Here is a 23,934-nt window from a genome sequence, read left to right on the forward strand (position 1 = left end):
CGGGTCATAGAATGGACACTCGAGAGAGAATGCCACTGCTAAAATACAGTAGGAAGAGAGGATATACATCTCTTCCTACTGTATTTTCCATTCCATACATCTGATGAAGTAGGTTTTAGTCCACAAAAGCTTGTGTCCGGATAAATTTGTTAGTCTCTAAGGTGCCGCTGGTGGTACTTGTTGTTTCTCCTACCTCTCTGTGTTGGAGCTGGCCAAAAAGAAGGAACTGAGGGGGCATGGGATCAGCTGGATGCTTTATACCAGCATTATGAGCATTTGAGCCACCCCGACAGGTACCACTAAGGAAAAAATTCCCGGCGACTGGGCTTGGGGCACAGACACACCTGTGCTGTCATGTGCAACACATCTTGAAGAACAACAGTTATGGAAAGTTAACAATCATTCTTTTCTCCCTCTGGGACAGTGTTTTACAATTTACAGACAAGTTGCCAAAGGAGGTGAGACAAGAGTTTCTCACAGAATTGGATAAGGGAAGGTTGGTAGCCAGGGCCTTGGTTCAGGCTGCACTGGACGCTGCCAGAGCTGCAGCATTATCCATTGCAATACATAGATGTTCATGGTTCCAGTCATCAGGGCGTCCTCGAGGTCCAGCACACCATATAAGATCTTCCTTTTGAGAGACCGACATATTTTTTCACAGCAGACCAATGACAGGTGTCATAGCCTGAAGACTCTAGTCGTTGGATGTTTACTCTCCTCTCCCAAAGACAAAGCAGTTCTGTCCACTGCAGTACCACTGTTAACATTCTTTTTATGACTTGACACCAGGACCAATCTAGAAGGGAAGGGAAGAGAAGAACAGAGTACACCCTTTACTCGATGACAGGTGGGGTATTTGTGGGAGAGGAATTCACATTGCAGTTTCTTCTTGGCTGCTACTCCAGCCCCGGAGTTGGGAATGGGCTGTCATCTCAATCCACCTCCTACATCGGGGTATGCAGAAAATGTGGAAATGGCAGTAGTGCTAAATGACTTTTTTGTTTCAGTTTTCATCAAAAAAGGTAGTAGCGATTGGACATCTAACAAGTGAATGCCAGTGAAAATGGGGTAGGATCTGAGACAAAAATAGGAAAAGAACAAGTTAAAAATTACTTAGACAAGTTAAATGCCTTCAAGTGACCAGGGCCTGATGAAATACATCCTACAGACCAGCTAGCTTAACTTCAGTACCCAAAAAGATAATGACACAAATAATTAAGCAGTCAATTTGCAAACACTTAGAAGATAATAAGGTGGTAAGCAACAGTCAGCATGGATTTGTTTAGAACAAATCATGGCAAACCAACCTCATAGCTTTGTTTGACAGGGTAACAAGCCTTGTGGATGAGGGGAAGTGGTATATCTTAACTTTAGTAAGGCTAGATAGAGCTACCATAAGGTGGGTGCATAACTGGTTGGAAAACTGTTCCCAGAGAGTAGTTCTCAGTGGTTCACAATCAAGCTGGAAGGGCATGTTGTGTGGGGTCCCGCGGGAATCAGGTCTGGTTCTGTTCAGTATCTTCATCAGTGATTTAGATAATGGCATAGAGAGTACATTTATAAAGTGTGCAGACAATACCAAGCTGGGAGGGTTTCAAGTGCTTTGGAGGATAGGATTAAAATTCAAAATGATCTGGACAAACTGGAAAAATGGTCTGAAGAAAATAGGATGAAATTTAATAAGGACTAATGCAATCTGCTCCACTTAGGAAGGAACAATTGGTTGCACACATACAAATGGGAAATGACAGTCTAGGAAGGAGTATTGGAGAAAGGGATCTGGTGGTCATAGTGGATCACAAGCTAAATATGTGTCAACAGTGTAACACTGTCACAAAAAAAAGCAAACATTCTGAGCTGTATTAGCAGGAGTGTTGCTAGCAAGACATGTGAAGTAATTCTTCCACTTTACTCCAAGCTGATTAGGCCTCAACTGGAGTATTATGTCCAGTTCTGAATAACGTAGCTGAAGTCAATGTACCTTACGTTGAGTTACCGCGGGGTGTATGCCACAGGTGGTCAACAGGATAAACTCTCCCATTGACTGACCTTGCTCTTCTCATTGGGGTAGAGTACAGCGGTCGACTGGAGAGAGGTTTGCTGTCTTCACTAGACAAGCTGAATCGACTGCCGGTGGATCGATCTCAGAGAATTATTCCCAGCTGTAGTGTAGACCTGCCCTAAGCCTCATACTCGTAAAGATGAGGAGAGGTTTCACACATTGGACACTAGAATGGATGGGACTAAACCATTTAGGTCATCCTTCCAACTGTTCGTGGCAGTTGCAGACAAGATGAAAGGAATCTTGTTATGGATTTCCTCCTGTAAACTCCACCGATCAGCACATTTAACAAGATCACATGCAGCCTTTCTGGCTTGGGTGCCTATACTGAACATTTGTAGAGCTGCAGCTGGTCTTGAGTACATACTTTTGCTTTTCACTGTGCCATCTCCTGAAGTCTAGAGATGATGCCAGATTTGGACATGTGGTCCTTGAACCATTATTTACCTGCCTCGAGTCCCACCCCTGGATTGAACTGTCTCTGAATCGCCCAAAGTGGAAGGGACATTTGCACTCATTCAAAGGAGAAACAGTTGTTAACCCATTCTGTAATGGTAGTTCTTTGAGATGTGTGGCACATATCCAGTCCACAACCCACCCTCCTTCCCCTCTATATCAAAGTCTCTCTGATCAGAAGGAACTGCAGGGGACTAGGGCGGTTACACTCTTTTATGCCACCATGCAGCAGCACATGTGGCAGAGAGTACATGTGCATGCCATCCCAATGGGTACAGCTGACGGAAAAATCTCTGACACTAGTGTAGTGGGCGCACGCACACCTGAAGTGCAATGGACATGTGCAAAGTACAACAGTGGATTAGTAACCGTTTTCTCCTCAAAAGTTGGGCTTTAGCACTGCTAACATTTTAACTTCATTAAGTGACATGCTCTTTCCTCGCATCCAAACCCACCAACTTGAAACACTGACATTCAGAGAGATACGGTTCCTACTTTTCATTCCATAAACTGTTCTCTCATGAAAGTAGAACTAAGTAGACAAACAAAAAACCATTCACACCAAAACATGTCTGGTGTTGGATATTGACATTCTAAACAAGTGGATTTTTTGTTGTTGGTCATAGAATTGTTTTAATCGATTGTCATTTACTGTTGTTTCAGCCAGGAAAAGAAAAAATTATTCTGAATTATTAGTTTTAAAATGACATTGTCCAAGCATTTCTTTTGAAAGATGGACACGAAGTGCTCTTCGCCTTTGAAATACTGAGAAACTTAATTTTGAAAATTAGCTGCCGAGTTTACACAGTGACTCTCCTCTGCTCCCCCCACCTCCCTTCTGATAAAAAACAAAAACAAAAACTCCCTTAAAAATAAAGTGTCTTGTTGGGAGAGAGGGAGTTGAAATTTACAACATCTAGCCAGGTGTTTCAGTGTACTTCCTCTGTTGCTTCTTAGAATGTCAGCTTTCAGACTTTCAGCTTTCAGGCATCCGATGAAGTGAGCTGTAGCTCACGAAAGCTTATGCTCAAATAAATTTGTTAGTCTCTAAGGTGCCACAAGTACTCCTTTTCTTTTTATAAATGCTAGCTATCACTTTCACTTTCTTTTCATTAGGCCTCCGGTATTTCAGCAGCCTGTCATATTCCTGGGTGCAGATGTAACTCATCCACCAGCTGGCGATGGAAAAAAGCCTTCCATTGCTGCAGTGAGTAAACAGTGGTAATTGTTCAGAGGGGGTTTCTTTTGCTGTTTAAATTTAGTTGAGTTTGTTTGTTTTTACAGAGGTTGTGAAGGATACTGTTATCCTACACTATGGTATTAAATAGTATTTTACTACATAGTCTGATGGAACTTCTTTTGGAGAGTTTATTGTGGTAATAATTACTCAGATATTTGTGAGGTAAAGCTAATTTATACAATAACTCAAACATTGCACAAAAATGGAGCTTTGACTGTAATGTCATAAAACATGGGTAGCAACCCCCCATATCTACATAATATAATACATGTATTCTAAATATGTATATTATAATAGTACTAAGACACTCTACACAGTGTATTTTGGAGACATTGTTGTACTTTTTGTGGTTCATTAGGAGGCTGTGGTGAATTGTGTTATAATGAACACAAACTATGCAGTAATCCCCCAGAAATGCACTGGTAGTCCCATGCTGAATAAAGTCTATAGAATGTTGGTGTAGTGAGCTCTCGATGATCATTCTAATGCATTCAGACAAACTGCTGCATTAAGTGCTATCTGAACCTTGCAAGTGGTTTTAAGGATAGTTAATATACTGGATTAATCCAGTTTATAAATGCAAAGACATGGATAACGGTGAAGTCTGTATCCAAGAGGAATGATTGTTATTGGCCAGCTAAGTGCAGATGGGGTGGGGTGGCAGCATTCCTTGCCACAAAGACCACCATGGACTCTAGGATCAGTTGGGGATCCAGGGCACCCCTATGTTTTGAACTAGTTGTGAAAACATATTTTTCTAGTTAAAGTCTACGTTAAGATTGTGCTTTAAAAATTCCTTCAGTTTTTCAGAACACAAGTTTATAGATTTGTTTCACAAATAAAATATTAATTGTTCAGTTTTAGCATTATATATAGTCACAGGTAGCCCAAAGCTCAATACTGAAAACTTTTCCCATACACACAATAATTTTGACTGCATTTTCTCTTTTCTTTATGAACTGTATAGATTATAGCATTTTAGTGAGGTAATGAATCATTAGTCTTTGTTTTTAAATGTGTTCTTTTAAAAAATAACCTTAAAGAAGATCCTTTGTATTGGCTTGGTATTAAGCATGGGTCATATGTTTGTTTGTTTTTAACAGGTTGTAGGTAGCATGGATGCTCACCCTAATCGATACTGCGCCACTGTGCGTGTCCAGCAGCATCGTCAAGAAATCATCCAAGACTTGGCTGCCATGGTCAGGGAGCTGCTTATTCAGTTCTACAAATCAACCAGATTTAAACCAACTCGCATTATTTTCTACAGAGATGGTGTTTCTGAGGGGCAATTTCAACAGGTTAGATTCTTCACACTTATGAGTTGTTGCATGACTTTTGATTATACAGTATGCAAAACTGGAATTATGAAAAGAAGTAAACCTGGTTTCCCCTCTGTAAAGGTCTCAGGCAGTGGCCAAGCAATGTAGGGAAAGTCACATCACAGCTTTCAGGATCTTACTACTTCTCCTTTTACAAAAGGATTTCACATTATTTCACAACAAAAGAAAATGTGTTAATGTCATTCAGTTTTGAAAATTGGGTGTGTATTTGATGACTGGGACCAAATCAAGGGTTTAACATTGAAATTTGAGTGCATAGTCTAATAACAATGATTTTTTAAAAATAAAAAATAAAAGTAAGTAAGATTTCTGATTTGCTCCCATTTTTCTAAATCCTACCTTGATACATTACCTCTTTCCACTTGCCCCACACAAAATTGGCAAACATCTTTTTGTATTTATTTTTCTTTCTCAGAAGCCTCATGTTTTAATGAAGTATTTTAGTATATTCTTTCAGATATATACATAGTTTTTCTGCTTTAATTTTTAAAAAATATTTACTGAATATATTTAAAATAATTTCACACTTTATTACATTAAAAAGTTCATAAAATTTGGTAAGCTCCATGCTTGTTGTTTTCATTTGAATCCGTTCTTAGACTTTACCCCATTCTTTCCCCAGTCTGTGGATATGCCAAATCCTCTTTCTAATACTCAACTTTGTATGAACTTCCATGTCTTTCTCCACAAGCCCTAAATAGCTAATAAGTAGCAGTATAATTATTTATATAATCTGCTGGATGTTATTAACTTTGTATGCACCCTATTTATCACATTTTTCTGTCGGTTGTGTTTTTTTCTGACTTAGGTTCTCCACCATGAATTGCTGGCTATCAGAGAAGCATGCATTAAACTAGAAAAGGACTACCAGCCTGGAATTACATTTATTGTTGTGCAGAAAAGGCATCACACCAGACTCTTCTGTACAGACAAAAATGAACGGGTATGTTCTAAATATTTGTCATTCGAGTTGGCATATTACCTGAATACCCCACACAACTGTATTAAAACTGCCTTCTATTTGAGTATTGGTAATTTTGAAAATATCTATGGATTAATGAGTAAATTATATTTGTGTTTGAAGAAATTTGCATTTGTCTAACAATTGGTCTGCTTTGGGATACATATTAGGGGTGAGGAGAGCAGCAAACTCATTTTTGCCCAACTTTAATGGATATTCCCATCTCAATGTATTCCTGACACAAATAAATTTAGAATGCAAGGTGTTTTTTCTTAGATTGGAACACAGTCGAAAGGACTGTCAAATACATTTCAAAGACATTTTCTGTGGCATACTGAAAAATCATTATTGCAACTATATATATAAATACATTTCAATATTATACAATTAGAGATGGAAGAGAGGTATGTTAATTGTCAGTTCCTTTTCCTATCAGTGCAGAATTGTTCCCTTTGGTGCTTTTTTTCTGGTGCTTTCTCCAGCTCAGTTTCTAATATCCCACTCAATAGATCTTTCCTTAGGAGACTGTTCTACAGCCCAGTAGATCATTGTCAAGGTTCCCTAATACTCAACTCAGTTTTTTTTTTCTTTAATTTCACTATTCCTAGTTGTGCAGCTCCTCAAAATTCCTAGACTATACATGTACCTTACCTCTTGTAAAACTTGGGATCATTGTAACGGGGGAGGTCTGCATTAAGGTCATAATCCTACCCAAGTGAGCAACCATTACACAAATAGTCCTAATTCATTTCAGTGAGAGAACCAGTATTAATCAGAATTGTTCATATCAGAAAGGGTTTCAAGATCTGGTCCTAATTTACTATTCTGGGCTCAATTCAGCCCTCCTTTCTGAGACAAAACTCCCATTTGATATTGGTGGGAATTGTTTCTGCATAAGGAGCACTGAAAAGGCTCTTAAGTACTAACAGCAGCCTTTTAAAGACAATCTGTTCTGAACCACCAACATGGAACACAGGTTTTAAGTGTTAAAACATAGGTTTTAGTGTTTAAGAACTTCTCATTACTTATTCCATTTTCCTCCATTGGGATCTGATGGTGGTTTTATTCTTCAAATGTGAATTTTTAACAGTGAAAAGGCCAGTCCCCTTAGTAAAATTTTTCTTTTTCAACTCTTTCTTGAGGCTGTTTTACCAGCATGGAGGGAAGACGAAATAGCTACTTTGTGCTCCAAGCTGTTGTTTCTGGACTTGGCAGTAGCACAGCACTATTGGTAATGGCCCTATGGCAGATCAGGGAATAGAACACAGGTTTCCCACGTTCCAATTCCGTGCCCTATCCATCACACTGCAGTTGCTGGGAACGTACTGAGTTGTGTATTTTGTTTCTTTGTTTGTGTTGGTCTTTTACTATCTGTTTCTAATAGGGCTGTCAAGCAATTAATTGCATAAAAATATGTAAAGGTGGGAAAAGCTTTCTGTATCCGTCTGTAGGCTGTTGTGCTAAAGTTTTATCTGTCCCTTGTATTGGACTGAGGTCAGTGTTTTCTTTATTTGGCTTTGTCGCTTAAAGAAAAACAGTTCTCATTACAGCCTTCAAATGCAACATCTATGTTGTTGTCCTCCTGATATTTTTTTTAAAATTGTTTGACTGCCCTTGAAACTTACACTGCTGACATGCCTTTTACTCTCAGTTCCTTGGGAGCCTTCATTTGCAAGGTAAAGTAATGTAATATATACACCTACCTAAACTGCAATCTGAGCTTCTGCTGTCCAGTGCAGTTTCCTTAACTTCCTTCCCTGCCTCCTGGAGTGGTACTGGAGGATAAAAGAAGGTAGAAAAGTAGAAAACCATTCCAGCTAGAGCCACCTTTTGATCACAACCTCCTCTGTTGGGCTCTCAGGAAAAGGGTATAGAGACACCCTCTTCCAATACCCTAAAGCTGCGAATCTGAACCTCTGTTGTGCCAGAGGAAAAAGCAGTGGTTTTATCCTCAGCAGCTTGGTGAGTCTCGTCATTTATTCTGTGAAGAGAGGAGATGAGAGACATGTTGAGGTTGTGCTCAGGTAAACAAAATCTTAGCATGGAACTAACCCAATCACTGTCATTCCCAGCTCTTGCCTTACCACTTTCCGCTATCGACATGGTTGAGCTTCCCTCAGATTGTCAGAAGCCTGTGGGGCTCATGTAATAACAAGTGCTGTGGAGCGCCAATATCCAGTCACCCCAGGATTGGCCCACATAACATCTCAATAGAATATACCATTTCTCCCTAAATCAACAAATTCAGCACCAGGATAGATATGCATCCCATTGAAAATTTTATAAGTTGTTGAACCGGGCAGATTCTAAAGAAAAATGCCTATATTACAGTAGTACCTAGAGGCTCCAACAAGATTGATGCCCTGTTGTACAAGTTACAGTATAAAAACCTAGAAAGAGACAGTCCCTCCCCATAAACCTTACAGTCGAAATAGTGAAGACAGATAAAGGATGGGAGGAGAAGCAGTTACAAGAGAAGTAAGTTGTCCACAATCTCACAGCACGTCAGTGGCAGATCAGGGAATAGAACCCAGGTTTCCCACGTTACAATTCGTGCCCCGTCCATCTCACTGCAGTTGCTAGGAACGTACTGAGTTGTATATTTTGTTTCTTTGCTTGTGTTGGTCTTTTACTATCTGTTTCTAGTAGGGCTGTCAAGCAATTAATTGCACATTTAAAAAATAATAGAATACCATTTATTTGAATATTTTGGGATGTTTTCTACATTTTCAAATATATTGATTTCAATTAAAACACAGAATACAAAGAGTGCTCATTTTATATTTTTTATTACAACCTAATACAAGTGCTGTAATGCAATCTCTTTATCATAAAAGTTGAACTTACAAATGTAGAATATGTACCAAAAAATAATTGCATTCAAAAATAAAACAATGTAAAACTTTAGAACCTACAAGTCCACTCAGTCCTACTTCAGCCAATTGCTCAGACAAACAAGTTTGGTTACAATTTGCAGGAGCTAATTCTGCCCGCTTCTTGTTTACACTCTCACCTGAAAGTGAGAACAGGCATTTGCATGGCACTGTTGTAGCCAGCATCTCAAGATATTTATGTGCCAGATGCACATGTCAGATTCATGTCTCTCTTCATGTTTCAACACCATTCTGGAAGACATGTCCATGCTGATGACGGGTTCTGCTCAATAATGATCAAAAGCAGAATGGACCAATGCATGTTCATTTTCATCATCTGAGTCAGATCCCACCAGCAGAAGGCTGATTTTCTTTTTTGGTGGTTCAGGTTCTGTAGTTTCTGCATCAGAATGTTGCTCCTTTAAGACATCTGAAAGCATTCTCCACACCTTGTCCGACTCAGATTTTGGAAGGCACTTCAGATTCTTAAACCTTGGATCGAGTGCTGTATCTATCCTTAGAAATCTCACATTGGTACCTTCTTTGAGTTTTGTCAAATCTGCTGTGAAAGTGTTTTTAAAATGAACATGTGCTGGGTCGTCATCCGAGACTGCTAGAACATGAAATACATGGTTGAATGTGGGTAAAACAGTACAGGAGCCATACAATTCTCCCCAAGGGGTTCAGTCACAAATTTAATTAACACATTTTTTTTTAACAAGCATCATCAGCATGGAAGCATGTCCTCTGGAATGGTGGCCGAAGCATGAAGGGGCATACGAATGTTTTGCATAGCTGGCACGTAAATACCATGCAACACCGGCTACAAAAGTGCCATGCGAACACCTGTTCTCACTTTCAGGTGACACTGTAAATAAGAAGCATTCAGCAGTATCTCCCATAAATGTAAGCAAACTTGTTTGTCTTAGCAATTGGCGGAACAAGAAGTAGGACTGAATGGACTTGTAGGTGCTAAAGTTTTACATTGTTTAGTTTTTAAGTGCAGTTATATAACAAAAAAAATCTACATTTGTAAGTTACACTTTGACAATAAAAAGATTGCACCACAGTACTTGTATGAAGTGAATTGAAAAATACTATTTCTTTTGTTTATCATTTTTACAGTGCAAATATTTGTAATCAAAAATAATATAAAGTAAGCACTGTACACTTTGTATTCTGTGTTGTAATAGAAATCAATATATTTGAAAATGTAGGAAAATATCCAAAAATAGTTAATAAATTTCAGTTGGTATTCCGTTGTTTAACAGTGTGATTAATCACAATTCATTTTTTTAATTGCAGTTAATTTTTTTGAGTTAACTGCAATTAATCGACAGCCCTAGTTTCTAGTTGTGCTGGCATTGGCTATGGTTCTTTTTCCTCTCCTGAGCTCGTTGTTGTTCATGTGCATGTTTTGGCACAGAGAGATGGTAGTGGCTCTCACTCAGGCTTTTTCTTCAGAAGGAAACCTTCATTTCTGTTTTTATTTTAAAAAAAAAAAAAGTGTGAAGCTTTTGAAAAAAAATTTAAAATGCAGCGTTAAGTGTCCATTAACCATGTGTCTACACATCTTTGTAAAGGTTATGTCTATACTAGAGAGCTTAAAGCAGTGCAGCTGTACCCATGCAGCTGCGCCATTGTAAAATATCTAGTGTAGCCCCTCAGTGCCAACAGGAAATACCTCTCCTATCGACATAATTAATCCACTTCCAACGAGCATCAGTAGCTACGTCAACGGGAGAATCTTTGCTACCAACATAGTGCTGTCCACACTGGTGCTTATGTCTGTGTAATTTATGTAGCTGGGGGAGGTGTTTTCACACCCATGAGTGACGTAAGTTATACCGACATAAGTGGTAGTATAGGCATAGCCAAAGTCCCTATGCTCAAAATACCTTTGCAGCTTACCTTCAAGCTTTGTGTTAGCTTAAAACCTAAATATGGCTATTTTCATCACTTCTTAGTGTTTTTTTTTTTAAATGGCTTGGAGGCCAAAATAGAGCTTCTAGAGCAAAGTAGTTGTCTGCATGTAATAAAGAAGCTAAATTTCCTTTCATAGTCCACTGTCATCAGAGAAATGACACCTCTTTTAAGTCTATACATGACAGACATGGAATTTCATTTACATGTACTCAAAGCGTCACAGCTTTCATGTTAATAATATCTCTTATCTTCAAAATATTTTATAAATCTTAACTAACCCTGTCTAAACCCCTATTAGATACGTATAGAAGTTCATTTCTGTGTAAGAACTTGTGTTGTCCTTTTTAGAGTGAAGAAATTAGAACAAAATTTCCCCAAGATCACAGAGGGAGTCAGTATTAGAAATTAGGACTTCCTAGCTCCTAAACCCATACTCGGGCCTCTGAATCAGTCCTCTCTATGGCTTAATATCAGCCTCTTTTTATTCATTATTGGAACTACATTGCTTTGAAGTCTGTAGTGGGTTCAGATTAATGACTCCCAGAACTAATATATATGTGTATTTTTTTATAGATGACACAATCCCAGTTAGGGAACTGACAAAAAATTAAGGGTTATTTGCATACGAATCTGAATATTACACCTTGAGTTTAGGGAAGGGGCCTGCCTCCAGTCTTCCTCTCTCCTTCAAGTTTCAGAGTAGCAGCCATGTTAGTCTGTATCCGCAAAAAGAAAAGGAGTACTTGTGGCACCTTAGAGACTAACAAATTTATTTGAGCATAAGCTTTTGTGAGCTACAGCTCACTTCGCTCATGAAAGTTTGTGTTCAGATAAATTTGTTAGTCTCTAAGGTGCCACAAGTACTCCTTTTCTCTCTCCTTCAGGCGCCATCAAGAGAGGCAACAGTGGAATAATCCCTCTTGGAATATTAAAATGAGAATGGGAGGTGATCAGCCAATGGCAGAAAATTTTCTCTAAATTTTACCAATTAGTATTGAAGTTTGACTGATCGAAGAAAGGAATGAGTAACTCATGTTTTTTACTGGTGTATCTAAATTGTGGCAGCCCCACTTCAGGATTCCTGGTTGAATAAATTGTCACTTTTTCTTGTCCCTGGTGTTTGTGGGGCTTTTTTGTTTTTTAAAAAAAGACTTATATTTTGGGATTCTTGTTTATATTATAGTTTTGGTGTTTGTTTCCTTGAATATACTTTTTATTGTCCAATGGAAGGAAAAAAATTAAGTAAACTGTCGTAACGTTTTTATGATTTATTTTGTTTACATAGGTTGGAAAAAGTGGAAACATTCCAGCAGGTACTACAGTGGACACAAAAATCACCCATCCATCAGAGTTTGACTTTTACCTTTGTAGTCATGCTGGTATTCAGGTATGCTTTTATTGTGTTAATCATGTCCTCTCAGTCTTGTCTGTGCTATCTATTATGCCTTTCCATTCCTCTGAAGAATGTTAATAAATTAGTTCCAAAAAACCCCAAAAACAAACCACGTCCACCCCTAAATTCAATGGGGCCAATAAGGCATATATTATATTTCAAAGGTCATGCACTTATTGTGCTTCATATGTTTTGTTATCTGTTCAGATTGTTAATTTTGGGGGGCAGGTACCTTGTTCTCTTATTTGTCTGAAAAGCATCTCACTTTTACACCTGTACAAATAAACTTTTTAAGGGAAAAAATTTTTCTTGCATTCACTTGCAAGATGTAGCAGACAGAGTGATTTTTATTTTTTTTATCAGAGCCACAATTTTGTAGATCCTCTTACTTATACACACACACGCACACACACAACTAGTGGATGTCTACATTACAAAATTAAGTTTACTTAAGTCGACGTCCAGCCATCACAGTAATTAAAGTGGTGTTTCATGTCCACACTATACTCTGTCGGTAGTGCACATCCTCACCAGGAGCACTTCCACTGACTTCACTGTGTGAGGTATTGTGGGGCACTGACATCTGGAACCCTGTTGCCCGGGTACAACAGCTCTCACAGAGGTGGGGTTAAGTCAAGGTAGTGGGTGACTGACATAGCCAAAATGAATATCTGCTGAAGAATGACTTGTATCATTAGCCTGTTGCCTTTCAAGGTCTCTCCTTTGCTCCTTGCTTGAATAAATAGACTTATCATGCAATTTATGTGGGATAAAAACAGCCTTGCTTGTCACACAAGATACTTTAAAAATCATGGGCAGCGTGAGGTAGGGGGTTGCCAGATTTGTATCTATATTATCTAGCATTCCAAATGCGTCCTATTGTAAGATGGTTCCCGTCCAGTAGTTCTGTATATACACTGGCCTGGTTTGAAATTGAAAAAAGCTTCGCTATGCCATTTGGTTCCCTCTTTTCTTTTCTATACCTTAAGAGGCTACCCACATACTTAAGAAAAATTCAGTCTTTGCATCTGCATGGGGCATCCTCCAACACATTAAGATGATTACAGCATCCAATTTTACTAATTGTCTTCTCATGCTACAGTGAGATGGCCTTAATCCTGAGGCACAGGTTAACTCCATGCTTAAGACAATTTGGATAGAAAAAGGATTAACAAAAATTAATGATATAATACAGAATAATAGACTGGCTTCCTTTAATTCCGTATGTAACAAATATCAGCTACCACTGTCTCACAGTTCTTTCTTTCAGCAGCTATGCTCAAGGTTTCATGCAGGATAGGCGACAATTGGTCTTTTTCAACTCTCACCTCTAGAACAACGTATTAAGAAATATGGAAACAAAAGTCACTTGGTAGGAATTATTTATAGGTGACTTAATGCTTTGCATTACCCTCTCAATGTCAGTCTCAAAGAAAATGGGAAAAAGAATGTAGCCTTCCTATCACAAGAGAAACCTGGAAGGATATCTGGCTTAATGTGAAAGATCCTTCAAATTCTTTATCCTTGCGATTCTTCCAATGCAAGATATTAAACAGATACTACTGTGCTCCAGAACCTTTGTTTAAGGGTAGAGTGGCAACACACAGTGAATGTTAGAGACGCAAACAGCCACATGCCAACCTTTCACACATTCTCTATACCTGTCAAAAAATGCATGTGTTTGGTGTGTGACAGAACAGAGTTCGCACTTCATATTACCATTATCATTATCAGGTGGGCATGCATACTCAAATACATCAGATTTATGTTCCATTAAAGGGAATAACACCTAAATGAAACATGTCAGGAGGGATAGCTTAGTCTCCTAAGTGTCCTTAATTTATATTTTGAACCTGCCCCCCCAGAACGTGGACTGTGGGGCATAGTCCTCTGTCCGTCCATCAGGAGGATGTTGGGTAAGAGAATCAAGTTTGATTGATAGCATGTGGTTTAGTAGAGGTAACATACTTAAAATATAGTGTTTTTCATTTTCTTTTTCTACTAGATGTGGAAACTGAGAACTTCTGAAAAGCCTTTTTAATGACTTCTGTGATCTTCCTTTAGGGAACAAGCAGACCTTCTCATTACCATGTCCTCTGGGATGACAATCGTTTCTCGTCAGATGAACTGCAAATTCTTACCTACCAGCTGTGTCATACATATGTACGCTGTACTCGTTCCGTCTCAATCCCCGCACCAGCATACTATGCACACCTGGTTGCCTTCAGAGCCAGGTATCATCTGGTGGATAAAGAACATGATAGGTGAGTTACAGTGTTACGAGGTGCTACAAAATTTAACAGGAAGGAGGTATGCGGCTTTTTAAATCCGGGTTCTGTGGCATTCTCTCTAAGCAGTTCATGGGTAAATTTGGTTTCCACTGAATAATAGCATCTGAAGAAGAAGAAGAAGAATGTTTATAATATAACTTTGTGAGATAGAAGGAAGATGCTTCTTTTTTTTTTCTTTTTTTTTTTTCTTTTTTATAGTATACCTATATGTATTTTCAAAAATTAAAATATTTTTTAAGAGTTTTTAACTTCTGGAATGAAGGAATCTTGTACACCTTTGGTGGTGGATTCTCTTTGACCCTAAACTCCGGAATGTTGCAAAAGTGGTCCTTACATTGGTCCTCTTATTCAGTGGCTCTGAACAGCAGCACCTTACCTCCATCAGGGAAAGCAAAACTGTATTCCCCTTTTCAAGATCCCAGTCAATTTTGCTCCTTGAATGATCCATTTATGGTGCTTAGAGGATGAGGCGATGTTCAAAAGAGTTGCTTTATTTGAAAATAAAATAATGAATTTTAGGAGAGAGAGATTAAATAGGACTTCTCTTTTCTTTTCCCTGTCTTAGTGCTGAAGGAAGCCACACTTCTGGTCAAAGTAATGGCAGAGATCATCAAGCACTTGCTAAAGCAGTTCAAGTTCATCAGGACACGTTACGTACCATGTACTTTGCTTGACATGTTTTAATGTTTAGCGATTTAGTAGAGTTGGATTCACGTGAGACCAGCTGCACTTAGACCAACAGTTGCCCAAGCTACAGTGACAGCCAGCAATGAGTGATGCATCTTTATTTTATTAGTTTTTTCCATTTGCAAGAAAGCCTTCCGTCCGGAATTTCAGACTTGATTATGAACTGCAGACCCGTACAAAAAGTTGTTGGAAATGTGGTTTGCCAAAATCTCTAAGCTGCTTGTCAGAAAACAAACCCATATTTTGTAGTTAAATCAAAAGCTGTGATCTCAGGGCTAAAAACAAAACAAAACTTTTTCATGTAGTTTGCTATTCAATTTATTTGTGTGTTAATAATTTGGAAATACCTTATTCACATCAAATTTGATGGGCTCAGATGCTGTGAGCTTGCTTTTAAAACAAAGAAAGAAAAGGAAAAGCACTACTTCGGTATTTATGAAGCCTTGATCATTCTGGATGCATTTACAAAAGTTTTATTTTCAAAGTGCAAAAAGATAGTAATTCTGGTCCTCCACTGTCTTACAGGATCATTCTGTATGTCTAAGAGCAAATGTATTTTCTGAAATTTGTTCTTGAATGTCTTTTATTGTGCTGCATTTAAAGATTTTTTCATAGACTTATGAAATAATTTCAGAAAAAAATTAACTTGTATCTGAACCTTTAATAAGTCCAGCGAGATTGGCAAAAAGAAAATGTGCCATTTAAATTTTTTTAAACTTTTTTTAAAAATCATACTGACAGCTAATCATAAAATTTGTCCTATAGGACTCTGACACTTACTTTCCAAAGTTTCTAAAAGAATACGGGTCTGTGGTGATAAATACAGTACAATCCTTCACTGTTATGTTTGAATTTTTGTAAATTTTATATGTTTCACAGTATTAATGTGATAGACTAGATGCTATTATTTATTTTATTTACTAAGGAGTGCTCATCATATTTCTGTTAACATATCAAGAAAGCTTTGGATTTTAGACATTAAAACCTTATCATGGAGACATTATTATTCAAATGCAGGAATATGCAATTGAGTTGGATATGACAGAGGTCAGAGATACATACAGTGTGTATTGTATAGCTTGTAATTTCTGGAAAGACTTTTTCAACATGCATACAAAATGGCAGGTTTCACCTGTGCATTCAGAGAGACACACCGTGAGACCAACATTCTCCATCCATTCAAGCACAAAACAATTTTACTTTATTTATTTGTTGATTATTGTTGAAGCAGCAGTTCAAATTGAGGAGAATGGTTCACTCTTTATAGTTTAGCTAGCAAAATTTAATAGAATCTATGCAGTAAAAATAACACTTAGGAAACTGTTGAAGTTTACTTGTGGAAGAAAGTGAAACTCTTTGTTATACATAAGGTCAATAGTATGAGTGAGATTTTTGCCATTCTCTTAGGAGAAGCATTAATTGAAACTGATAATTATTAGACATATATGCTTCTGTTAGTTTGCACACTGGGTTCATATACATCATAATACATGTATAAACCATTGCACTAATTGTGACATCATAAACAATTTTAGAAGAGGATGGGGAGGAAACAAAAGTTGTTTATGCTGACTTGATTTTGTTTAATGTTCTCGTATGCTAAATCAAGTACATATTAAGCATGTAGATTTTTTTTAAAGTTGCATTCTCTTCCTTTGTTTCATTCAGCGCTCTCTCTCTCTCTCTCTCTTTTTCCCTTCCCCTAACAAGCATATTTACCTCTAGCCATCAAGGTGGGCAAACAGCCTCATCCAGAATTGGTGTCAGTGCCATAGACTAGAACTGTTTGCTGTTGAGTAAGCCAGAAAATGCCCATCTTTGCTGCCTAAAAGGTTTAGGTGCATAATTTTGTGTACAAGTTCAGATCTGCACCTTGTAGCACAGCATGCTGTTGCTCATGTTGTTTGGCTGAAGCAACAAAGTAAATTCTGTTAATGGATGAGTCAGTCATATGTACATCATGCTAGTTTATTATTCCTGTCTTGCTGTTGAAATCCGTGGGCCAGAATCTGTTGTCAGTTATAGTTGTGTAAATACAGTTACTCCTGATTACACTGGTAACTGAAAATAGAATTCAGCCCTTTGTACATACTAAGCCGGTTATAAAAGCCACCACTATAAAACAAATTTAGCTGATTTGCAGTAGCTTTTCTATGATGAGTGTGTTGCACTTTTCTCTACAGTATTTTGAGCAGTGTAGAAATTCATTGCTGGCTGTAATTTTGGCACATTATCTGACAATTGTATGAGTTATTCTTTAAGAAGTTAAAATAATTAGTCAGCCATTTTAAAAATTCCATTGGTGGTTCTTGCTATTTGTTATGGTTAGGTGCTCAGGATGAAATTCATTTTCTTCTCCTCTTTCTCTGCTGCACAGACCTGGAGTAAATTACTTTATATGGGCAACCAGATACAGCAAGAATCCACCTCAATCCCACATCCTGAATTCAAGGTAGATCAAAGGGCTATGGTGCCTCCTCCTGTGGCTTTTGTTCTAGCCTATGGGCTAGAATACCAGGTGCTTCTCCAGTGTGAGAGTTCCGGTCTACTGGCTCTGTGCAAAGACCCCTAACATGCAGCCAAGATACCCAAAAGGCATAGGTGCAGAGGATTGCTGTGGGGGCTCTGTAGACACTCCACCAAAGTGTCTGTTGCCCCTATGTCCTATTAGCACGAATGGAATTGTGTTCCGTTCCCTCAAATGTAATGAAGGATGCAAACCCCTGAGAAATGATTGTCAGTATGGTGGGAGTGGGGAGTTTACAGTTTGTAGATATATATGTTAGCTAGAGTACTCTAATTTTTAAAATGGCTTTGATTTTTTCCTAATGAAATATACAGTGAATTAGTCCATCGTATAATTTAATTGATTTAAATATTTTTAGGAAAAGTTTTTTAATGGGCAATGCACTTTGAAAAGTAGGCACTCTGTGTGCATAACTGCTTTTTATAAAGATTAATATAAACAACATGCATAGACCAAAATAGCTCCAATCAAATAAACAATACACCTTTATCCTTTTCAGTTTACTCCAGCCTGCAAGGACAGCAATATCTCGGGTAAACGTGTATAAATTTACCCACAAAATATTCTCTCTAAGAACTAAGGAAAAGTGGTTACAAAATATTGCGTATACGAAGTTTAGGATTGTGACGCATGCCCACAAATGCTATTGAATTCATACGTAAGGCTGATAGTTTTAACCATCAAGTCATTGATTCAAATTCAACTCAGGTTAGCAGTAACCAAAAGTACTTACTATCTGCAATTCATTGGCCTGTGCAAAAAGATATCTAACTCCAGTTGCTAGAGAACCATGAAGCAGACCCTCTTCTGTTACAGTGGTTCTGCTCTGAGCTACATTTGCACCAATTGCAGCAATAGTATTTTGTATCTCAATCTCATGATTGGTGCAAATTGGCCTTCTTGTTAGCAAAACCAGGTCAGGATTGAACAATGTGGAACAATTGTGCATTCACAATGTACCGTTTTGTGGAAAAACGGGATCCAAGCTCTATAGCTGTCAATCTCAGATCCTTTATTAGCATTATATTTATATAAAAATGATTCTTATGAAAAAGGCTGATAAGTGATGGACATGTTAGAAATAGGTATATGAGGCTTTACATTGTGGGGAGTGGGTGTGTGTGTGTTGGAAGATGAAGGGATAAACAATTATGAGTTCAGTGTCAGCTATAACTTTGAATTTCTTGCCTTATTTGTACTAAATATTAACACTACTGAAACACAGAGAGACTACAGAGGCTAATAAAAATGCTGCTATTCAAAGGTGCAAAACAAAACCAGCAAAGATAATAAAATATTCAATGGAATCCATTTTTTAAAAAAGCTAGATACAAAACTACTATTGGGCTCTGTTATGCCTTTTTAGGTACTTCTGGTGTTTGGGCTGATGGAGGGTTACACTGACTTAGTGGGATTGCTCAGAGTCACAAAGCCTTCTGGAGCACCTGGGAAAACTGTTGAATCACCCTTTAAGAGGTTGTGCTCTGCTAGCAGTTGTTGGTGAGGGATGGAGTTATGCTTCTGTGTTCTCCCCTCTGCCCTCTTTGGGTTAACTGTTTGAGGTAGTCCTTGCACTTTCCCTTCCCCTCCTGCTTTGCCCTAGCCCACGTGTAGGTGCATATTTGTCAGTTTGCATTACTATACATAGTTTGACTTGATCCAGACTAAAATACTTTCACGCCAGTAATTAAATATTTTCTTGACTATGGCATAGATCATTGGAATAGTTGGTAATCTATGTTCCAAAATCTTTTCATATTGACTTGCATATTTCTAGAACTGTCTTGAGAAAAACCTTCAGGTGGCTTTTGTCAATTGCCCAAGTCACAAGGAGGTGTTGTGTGATAATCTGCTAGAGTCTACTTGCAAATTTTACAGGTAATTATGCTGAAAGAAATTTCCATTGTGTAAATGTGTGTGGGGGGGTGTTATTGACCCCATTCCCCTCTTTCTTGTACTCTCAAACACATCTTTCACAATTATTTAACCCAAAATTTGTCTAACATATGTTTAGTTTTTACATTTGATTAACTTATTTCAGTAAATGTTGTGGCCTTTATGTAGATTTAAATGAGTAGTCCGATCCAAACAAGGCTTGATAAAAAGTGATATATTTATTAGTAAATCACTTTTTTTTTATTAAGATTAAGGGTGAAATTTTCAAAAAGGTTTAAATCACTTTTGAAAATGGCACTGAAACCCATGTTTTTAAAGGTATTTAGGCATTGTGATGCTGAGCACAGCAACATCTAAATAATTTTTTAAACATCAGGGCTCTAGTCAGTTAGGTTCCAAAGTGCCTACATCATTTTTGAAAATGTAATTTAAGCTCTGACATCATTCTGGCTTTTTTGAAAATTTTATCCAAATTTTGTCTGGTTTGTATGTGCACTCAGGATCAAATTGTAATCACAAGTGCATTGCACTTTGCTGGATAACTCAGATTTTCTTTTGCGCTTATGGATTGCAGCAGTAAATTCCTCGAGTTAAATGTGTACCACACATTATTGGAGACCCGATTCTTCTCACAGTAAGTCATTAGCAAACATCTCACTGACTACAATGAGAGTGAGAGCAGGAAAAGGCCCTTCATTAAAATCTGCCTTTTTGTCTTGAAAATTTCAGTTAGATGCTGTAGGTTACAGTGCGTGTTTAATGGATTACCTTCTTTCTGACTAAGAAGGCTGACATTTTAAGATGCAGGACTGGCCTATTCTAGTCTTTTCTCATGCAAAGCTCACACTAAAGTCCATCAGTTGTGCACAAATTATAAATGCAGAATTGGGACCTTTACTGGGGGATATAGATGGAAAGGTTGGTTCATTTGATGTAGTCCAGAGAACACTTCTGGTGGCATAGATAAGCCATAAGATTTTTTATAATGTAAGAGATTTCTTACACATGAGAAAAGGAATGTAAATAAGTTCTCTCTCCAGGTTTTTACACTCAATGCCAGTTGTAATCAGATTATAAATAGCTTTCTTAATTGTTTTTTCTATTTTGAAAATTTCTCCAAAAGTAACATCTCCTTTTGGTTTAATCGTCACTGTGGTTGTTAGACCCGGTGTGACTTTCTCAGTTTTTAACACAGGACAGTATATTTTTGATTTTTATATTCTATTTAGTAACTTGCTTCTAAATGCATACCTACAATCTTTTCTAAGGAAAATTTCAATTTAAACAGAAAATAATTGCACTGATTTTTTGAAAACTTCCCTTTTACTGTAACAGACCTTTTTGCATCTGCTGTAGCTGGTTGAAAATACTGTAAATAGTAGTATGAATAGCAAAACATTGAAATGTTCTGAATACCATTCATTGTTGTACTTGCATTTTTAGAGATACTGCCCACTTTACAGTATTAAGATATGAGCTGTATATGTTTTTTTTTAATTTTATTACACTTTCTCATTTTGCATGTGGTAGATACATCCATAAAGGGTACAGTTTCTCATTTGCTTTCTGTAATATGGAGTCAGGTTTTTTTGTCTTTATTTACATAACAATTCTTCCCTAACCGTCTCCCTTCTACCCATGTTTTCCACACCACATTGCACAAAATATAAAAACATTGTGAAGTTACCAAAATTCAGATTGTAAAGCATTTAAATGTCTCTCTTTAATATCACTGGTAGATAATTAATAGCGCTAATATCTGTGCTAATAACCATAGCTCTGTAATGCATTTTTTTTCCTAGCTCCTTCCAGCACTTGATTCTGGCATCAGATTCTAAAGGACTAGTCTGTGAGGCAGTGTTAATAGAATCATAGAAGTTAGAGATGGAAAAGCCTAATGTAGCATCTAGGCTATTCCTCTGCTTATGCAGAATTGTTCCCTATAGTATTTTTTAGAGCTGTGTCTTAGGAAACAGGGCTACCAAGTTGCCTTCTTGGTCACCCACATTAGAAAGCCACCAGTCTAGTGATTTGCATTAACTGATTTTTTGCTTCTTTAATTCTTAGAGGCTGGGGAGACCAAAACTACAGCACTGCTACTGTTTTATACACAGTACGTTGGTAAATCTCTCCTCTCAGCTCTAAGGCTTAATGGCTGTAGTGTATAGCACCTTGGAAAGTCTCAGTGAGTCATTTTTAATCCAAAAGTTTGTGTTTAATGGTGTAAAGTGTAATCCATGATATAACATTTAAAGTTCTTCAGCTGTTTTCCCCCCCTGTTTCTTTGTTTGAAGTGTTAAAGTAAATGTAATGGCTTGGCCAGATCACTACAGAAGGTGATTTCCTATTGTTCTTTGGTTTGCAACCAGGTGCAGTTAAAAGCTACCTCCTATACTCTTCCACAGATTAATATTTGCTTTTGAAATGCAACTATCGTTTGTTGTAAACAGCCAAAATATTCCCAAATGAGCTGAATTGTTTGCTTCTGGCTTGAGAACTTATGTGCCATACTGTGATTCTTGATATCTGCTTGCCACTTATTATTTTTATGTAGGGCAGGTTGGTTTTATATAGGGATGGTGTTAATAGAATGCTGTCTGTCAAAATTTTGGAAATAGTGAGGCAACTGATTTCACAAGTCTGGCATGTTCATTTTCATTCATGTTTACTTTTGTTAATAGGGATACCACCTTAAAATAGTCTGCTCTTGTAGTAGTTGTGTTTTCACGCTGCTGTTTCCAAGCAAAAATTGTTTTCATGTGTTAGCTCTATGATTTGCTGAAAAATATATCATGTTTTAATTGAAGGTGACATTGAAGGTGCTTGAAACATATTTTGAAGCTGAGGCAAAAATTATGTATTAGAATATTTTTTTAAAATACCTTTTAGGTAATTTTGAGATTGTAACCTTGAAGATACTATATTCCAAGTGATAAGGATATAAATTTTAAACACAGAAAATGTCTTGAATATGTTTGTATTGTGAAAATGTTCTCTCAATAACGTGCAAGGCCTTGGCCACACCTCAGATCTTAAAATAAGTGCACATACACAAACGGTGCTTTGAATGATCTGAAACTGAACTGTAGAAAACTCTGTTAATACATCATATTTTGTTTACAAAGAATCCAGACAAGCTTCCTTATTTTGTATTTAACCACTTTGTTGTCAGAAATTTTATCAACTTATGCACAGTACATTAGCTTGGTATTATAGGAATTTTCTAAATTTAATGTTTAAAAATCATTTGGTTCTTTAAGCCACAGAAGTTGGCGAGTGAGAAGTAATCATATTTTTTGTTGTTTTTCCTCACTGAAATGCTTGGGCATGGCACCCCTGGACACTAGTGTAAATTGTGTGTATGAAAGGGAGAGCTAGACTACTATTTGTCTACAAATTAAAAACAGTCTAGTATATTGACTGACTGCTCATAGATTCACATCCCAAAAAGAAGGCTTACCAAGTAGCAGCTATTCATGGGCAGAATCCTTGAGACTGCTCAGATTTTACTCTGCCCTTACTCAGGCAAAATGCCCAGAGTGTGGCGCACAGGATTTGGCCCCATGTACAATAGCTACTTTTCAGAAGACAGTTCACGACATCTGGTGTTATGGATTCTTGTGCCATCTTTATGTCATACTGGTTCTAGAAGAAGTGCAACTGAGTGTTCCACTGTGTAGATTTATTAAGCATAACACACCATGAGCCCATCTTCATAACACAACAATAGCATTATTTGTTTCCTTTTGGATAATTGGCTGTCATTCCCAAACCCAGGCCCAGATCCTCCTGGGAATCTGTGGAAAGAGGGAGCCTTTTATAGACAGATCTGTATGAGAGAGAGTATGCAAGCTCTACTGCATTATCTGCCCCATTCTCCAAGGACGATAGGTATGGGGACTGGCTGTGGAGACTGTGTTCTCCAGAGCACTGCTTATCCTGCATTTATTCAAATGAGAATTAATGTTGCTCCCTTTATGTTCTCTTTGTAGCTTCTATTGACCAGCTACAAGGTGCCAACCCAAAAGCAACACAGCTCTTGGGGTAGGTGGGCAATAAATCAGTCTGGAAGCAAAACTCAAACATTCAAACTGCTCCTGCTGGCACAGATTGCTGAGTTATCGACCCTATGAATTTCACAAGAAGGGGAGGCTTGGCAGGCAACTCCACAAGAATGTCAGGTTTCAAAGTAGCAGCCGTGTTAGTCTGTATTCGCAAAAAGAAAAGGAGTACTTGTGGCACCTTAGAGACTAACAAATTTATTTGAGCATAAGCTTTCGTG

At 37.7% G+C, this 23,934-nt stretch overlaps 1 protein-coding gene across 4 annotated transcripts in view; it reads left to right on the plus strand.

Annotated features, from left to right (window-relative positions):
- Window positions 1-23,934, plus strand: part of AGO2 (argonaute RISC catalytic component 2) — a 108,876-nt gene that overhangs the window by 80,237 nt on the left and 4,705 nt on the right. For all 4 annotated transcript variants that reach the window (XM_043507299.1, XM_038393169.2, XM_043507300.1 and 1 more), the window contains 6 exons: window positions 3,635-3,725; window positions 4,862-5,056; window positions 5,907-6,041; window positions 12,144-12,245; window positions 14,316-14,515; window positions 15,108-23,833. In XM_043507299.1, coding sequence (XP_043363234.1) covers window positions 3,635-3,725; window positions 4,862-5,056; window positions 5,907-6,041; window positions 12,144-12,245; window positions 14,316-14,515; window positions 15,108-15,216 — 832 coding nt within the window. In that variant the 3' untranslated portion in view covers window positions 15,217-23,833. The remainder of the gene's footprint in view (window positions 1-3,634; window positions 3,726-4,861; window positions 5,057-5,906; window positions 6,042-12,143; window positions 12,246-14,315; window positions 14,516-15,107; window positions 23,834-23,934) is intronic.

Source organism: Dermochelys coriacea, chromosome 2 (assembly GCF_009764565.3).
Source record: "Dermochelys coriacea isolate rDerCor1 chromosome 2, rDerCor1.pri.v4, whole genome shotgun sequence".
NCBI classification, from domain to species: Eukaryota; Metazoa; Chordata; order Testudines; family Dermochelyidae; genus Dermochelys; species Dermochelys coriacea.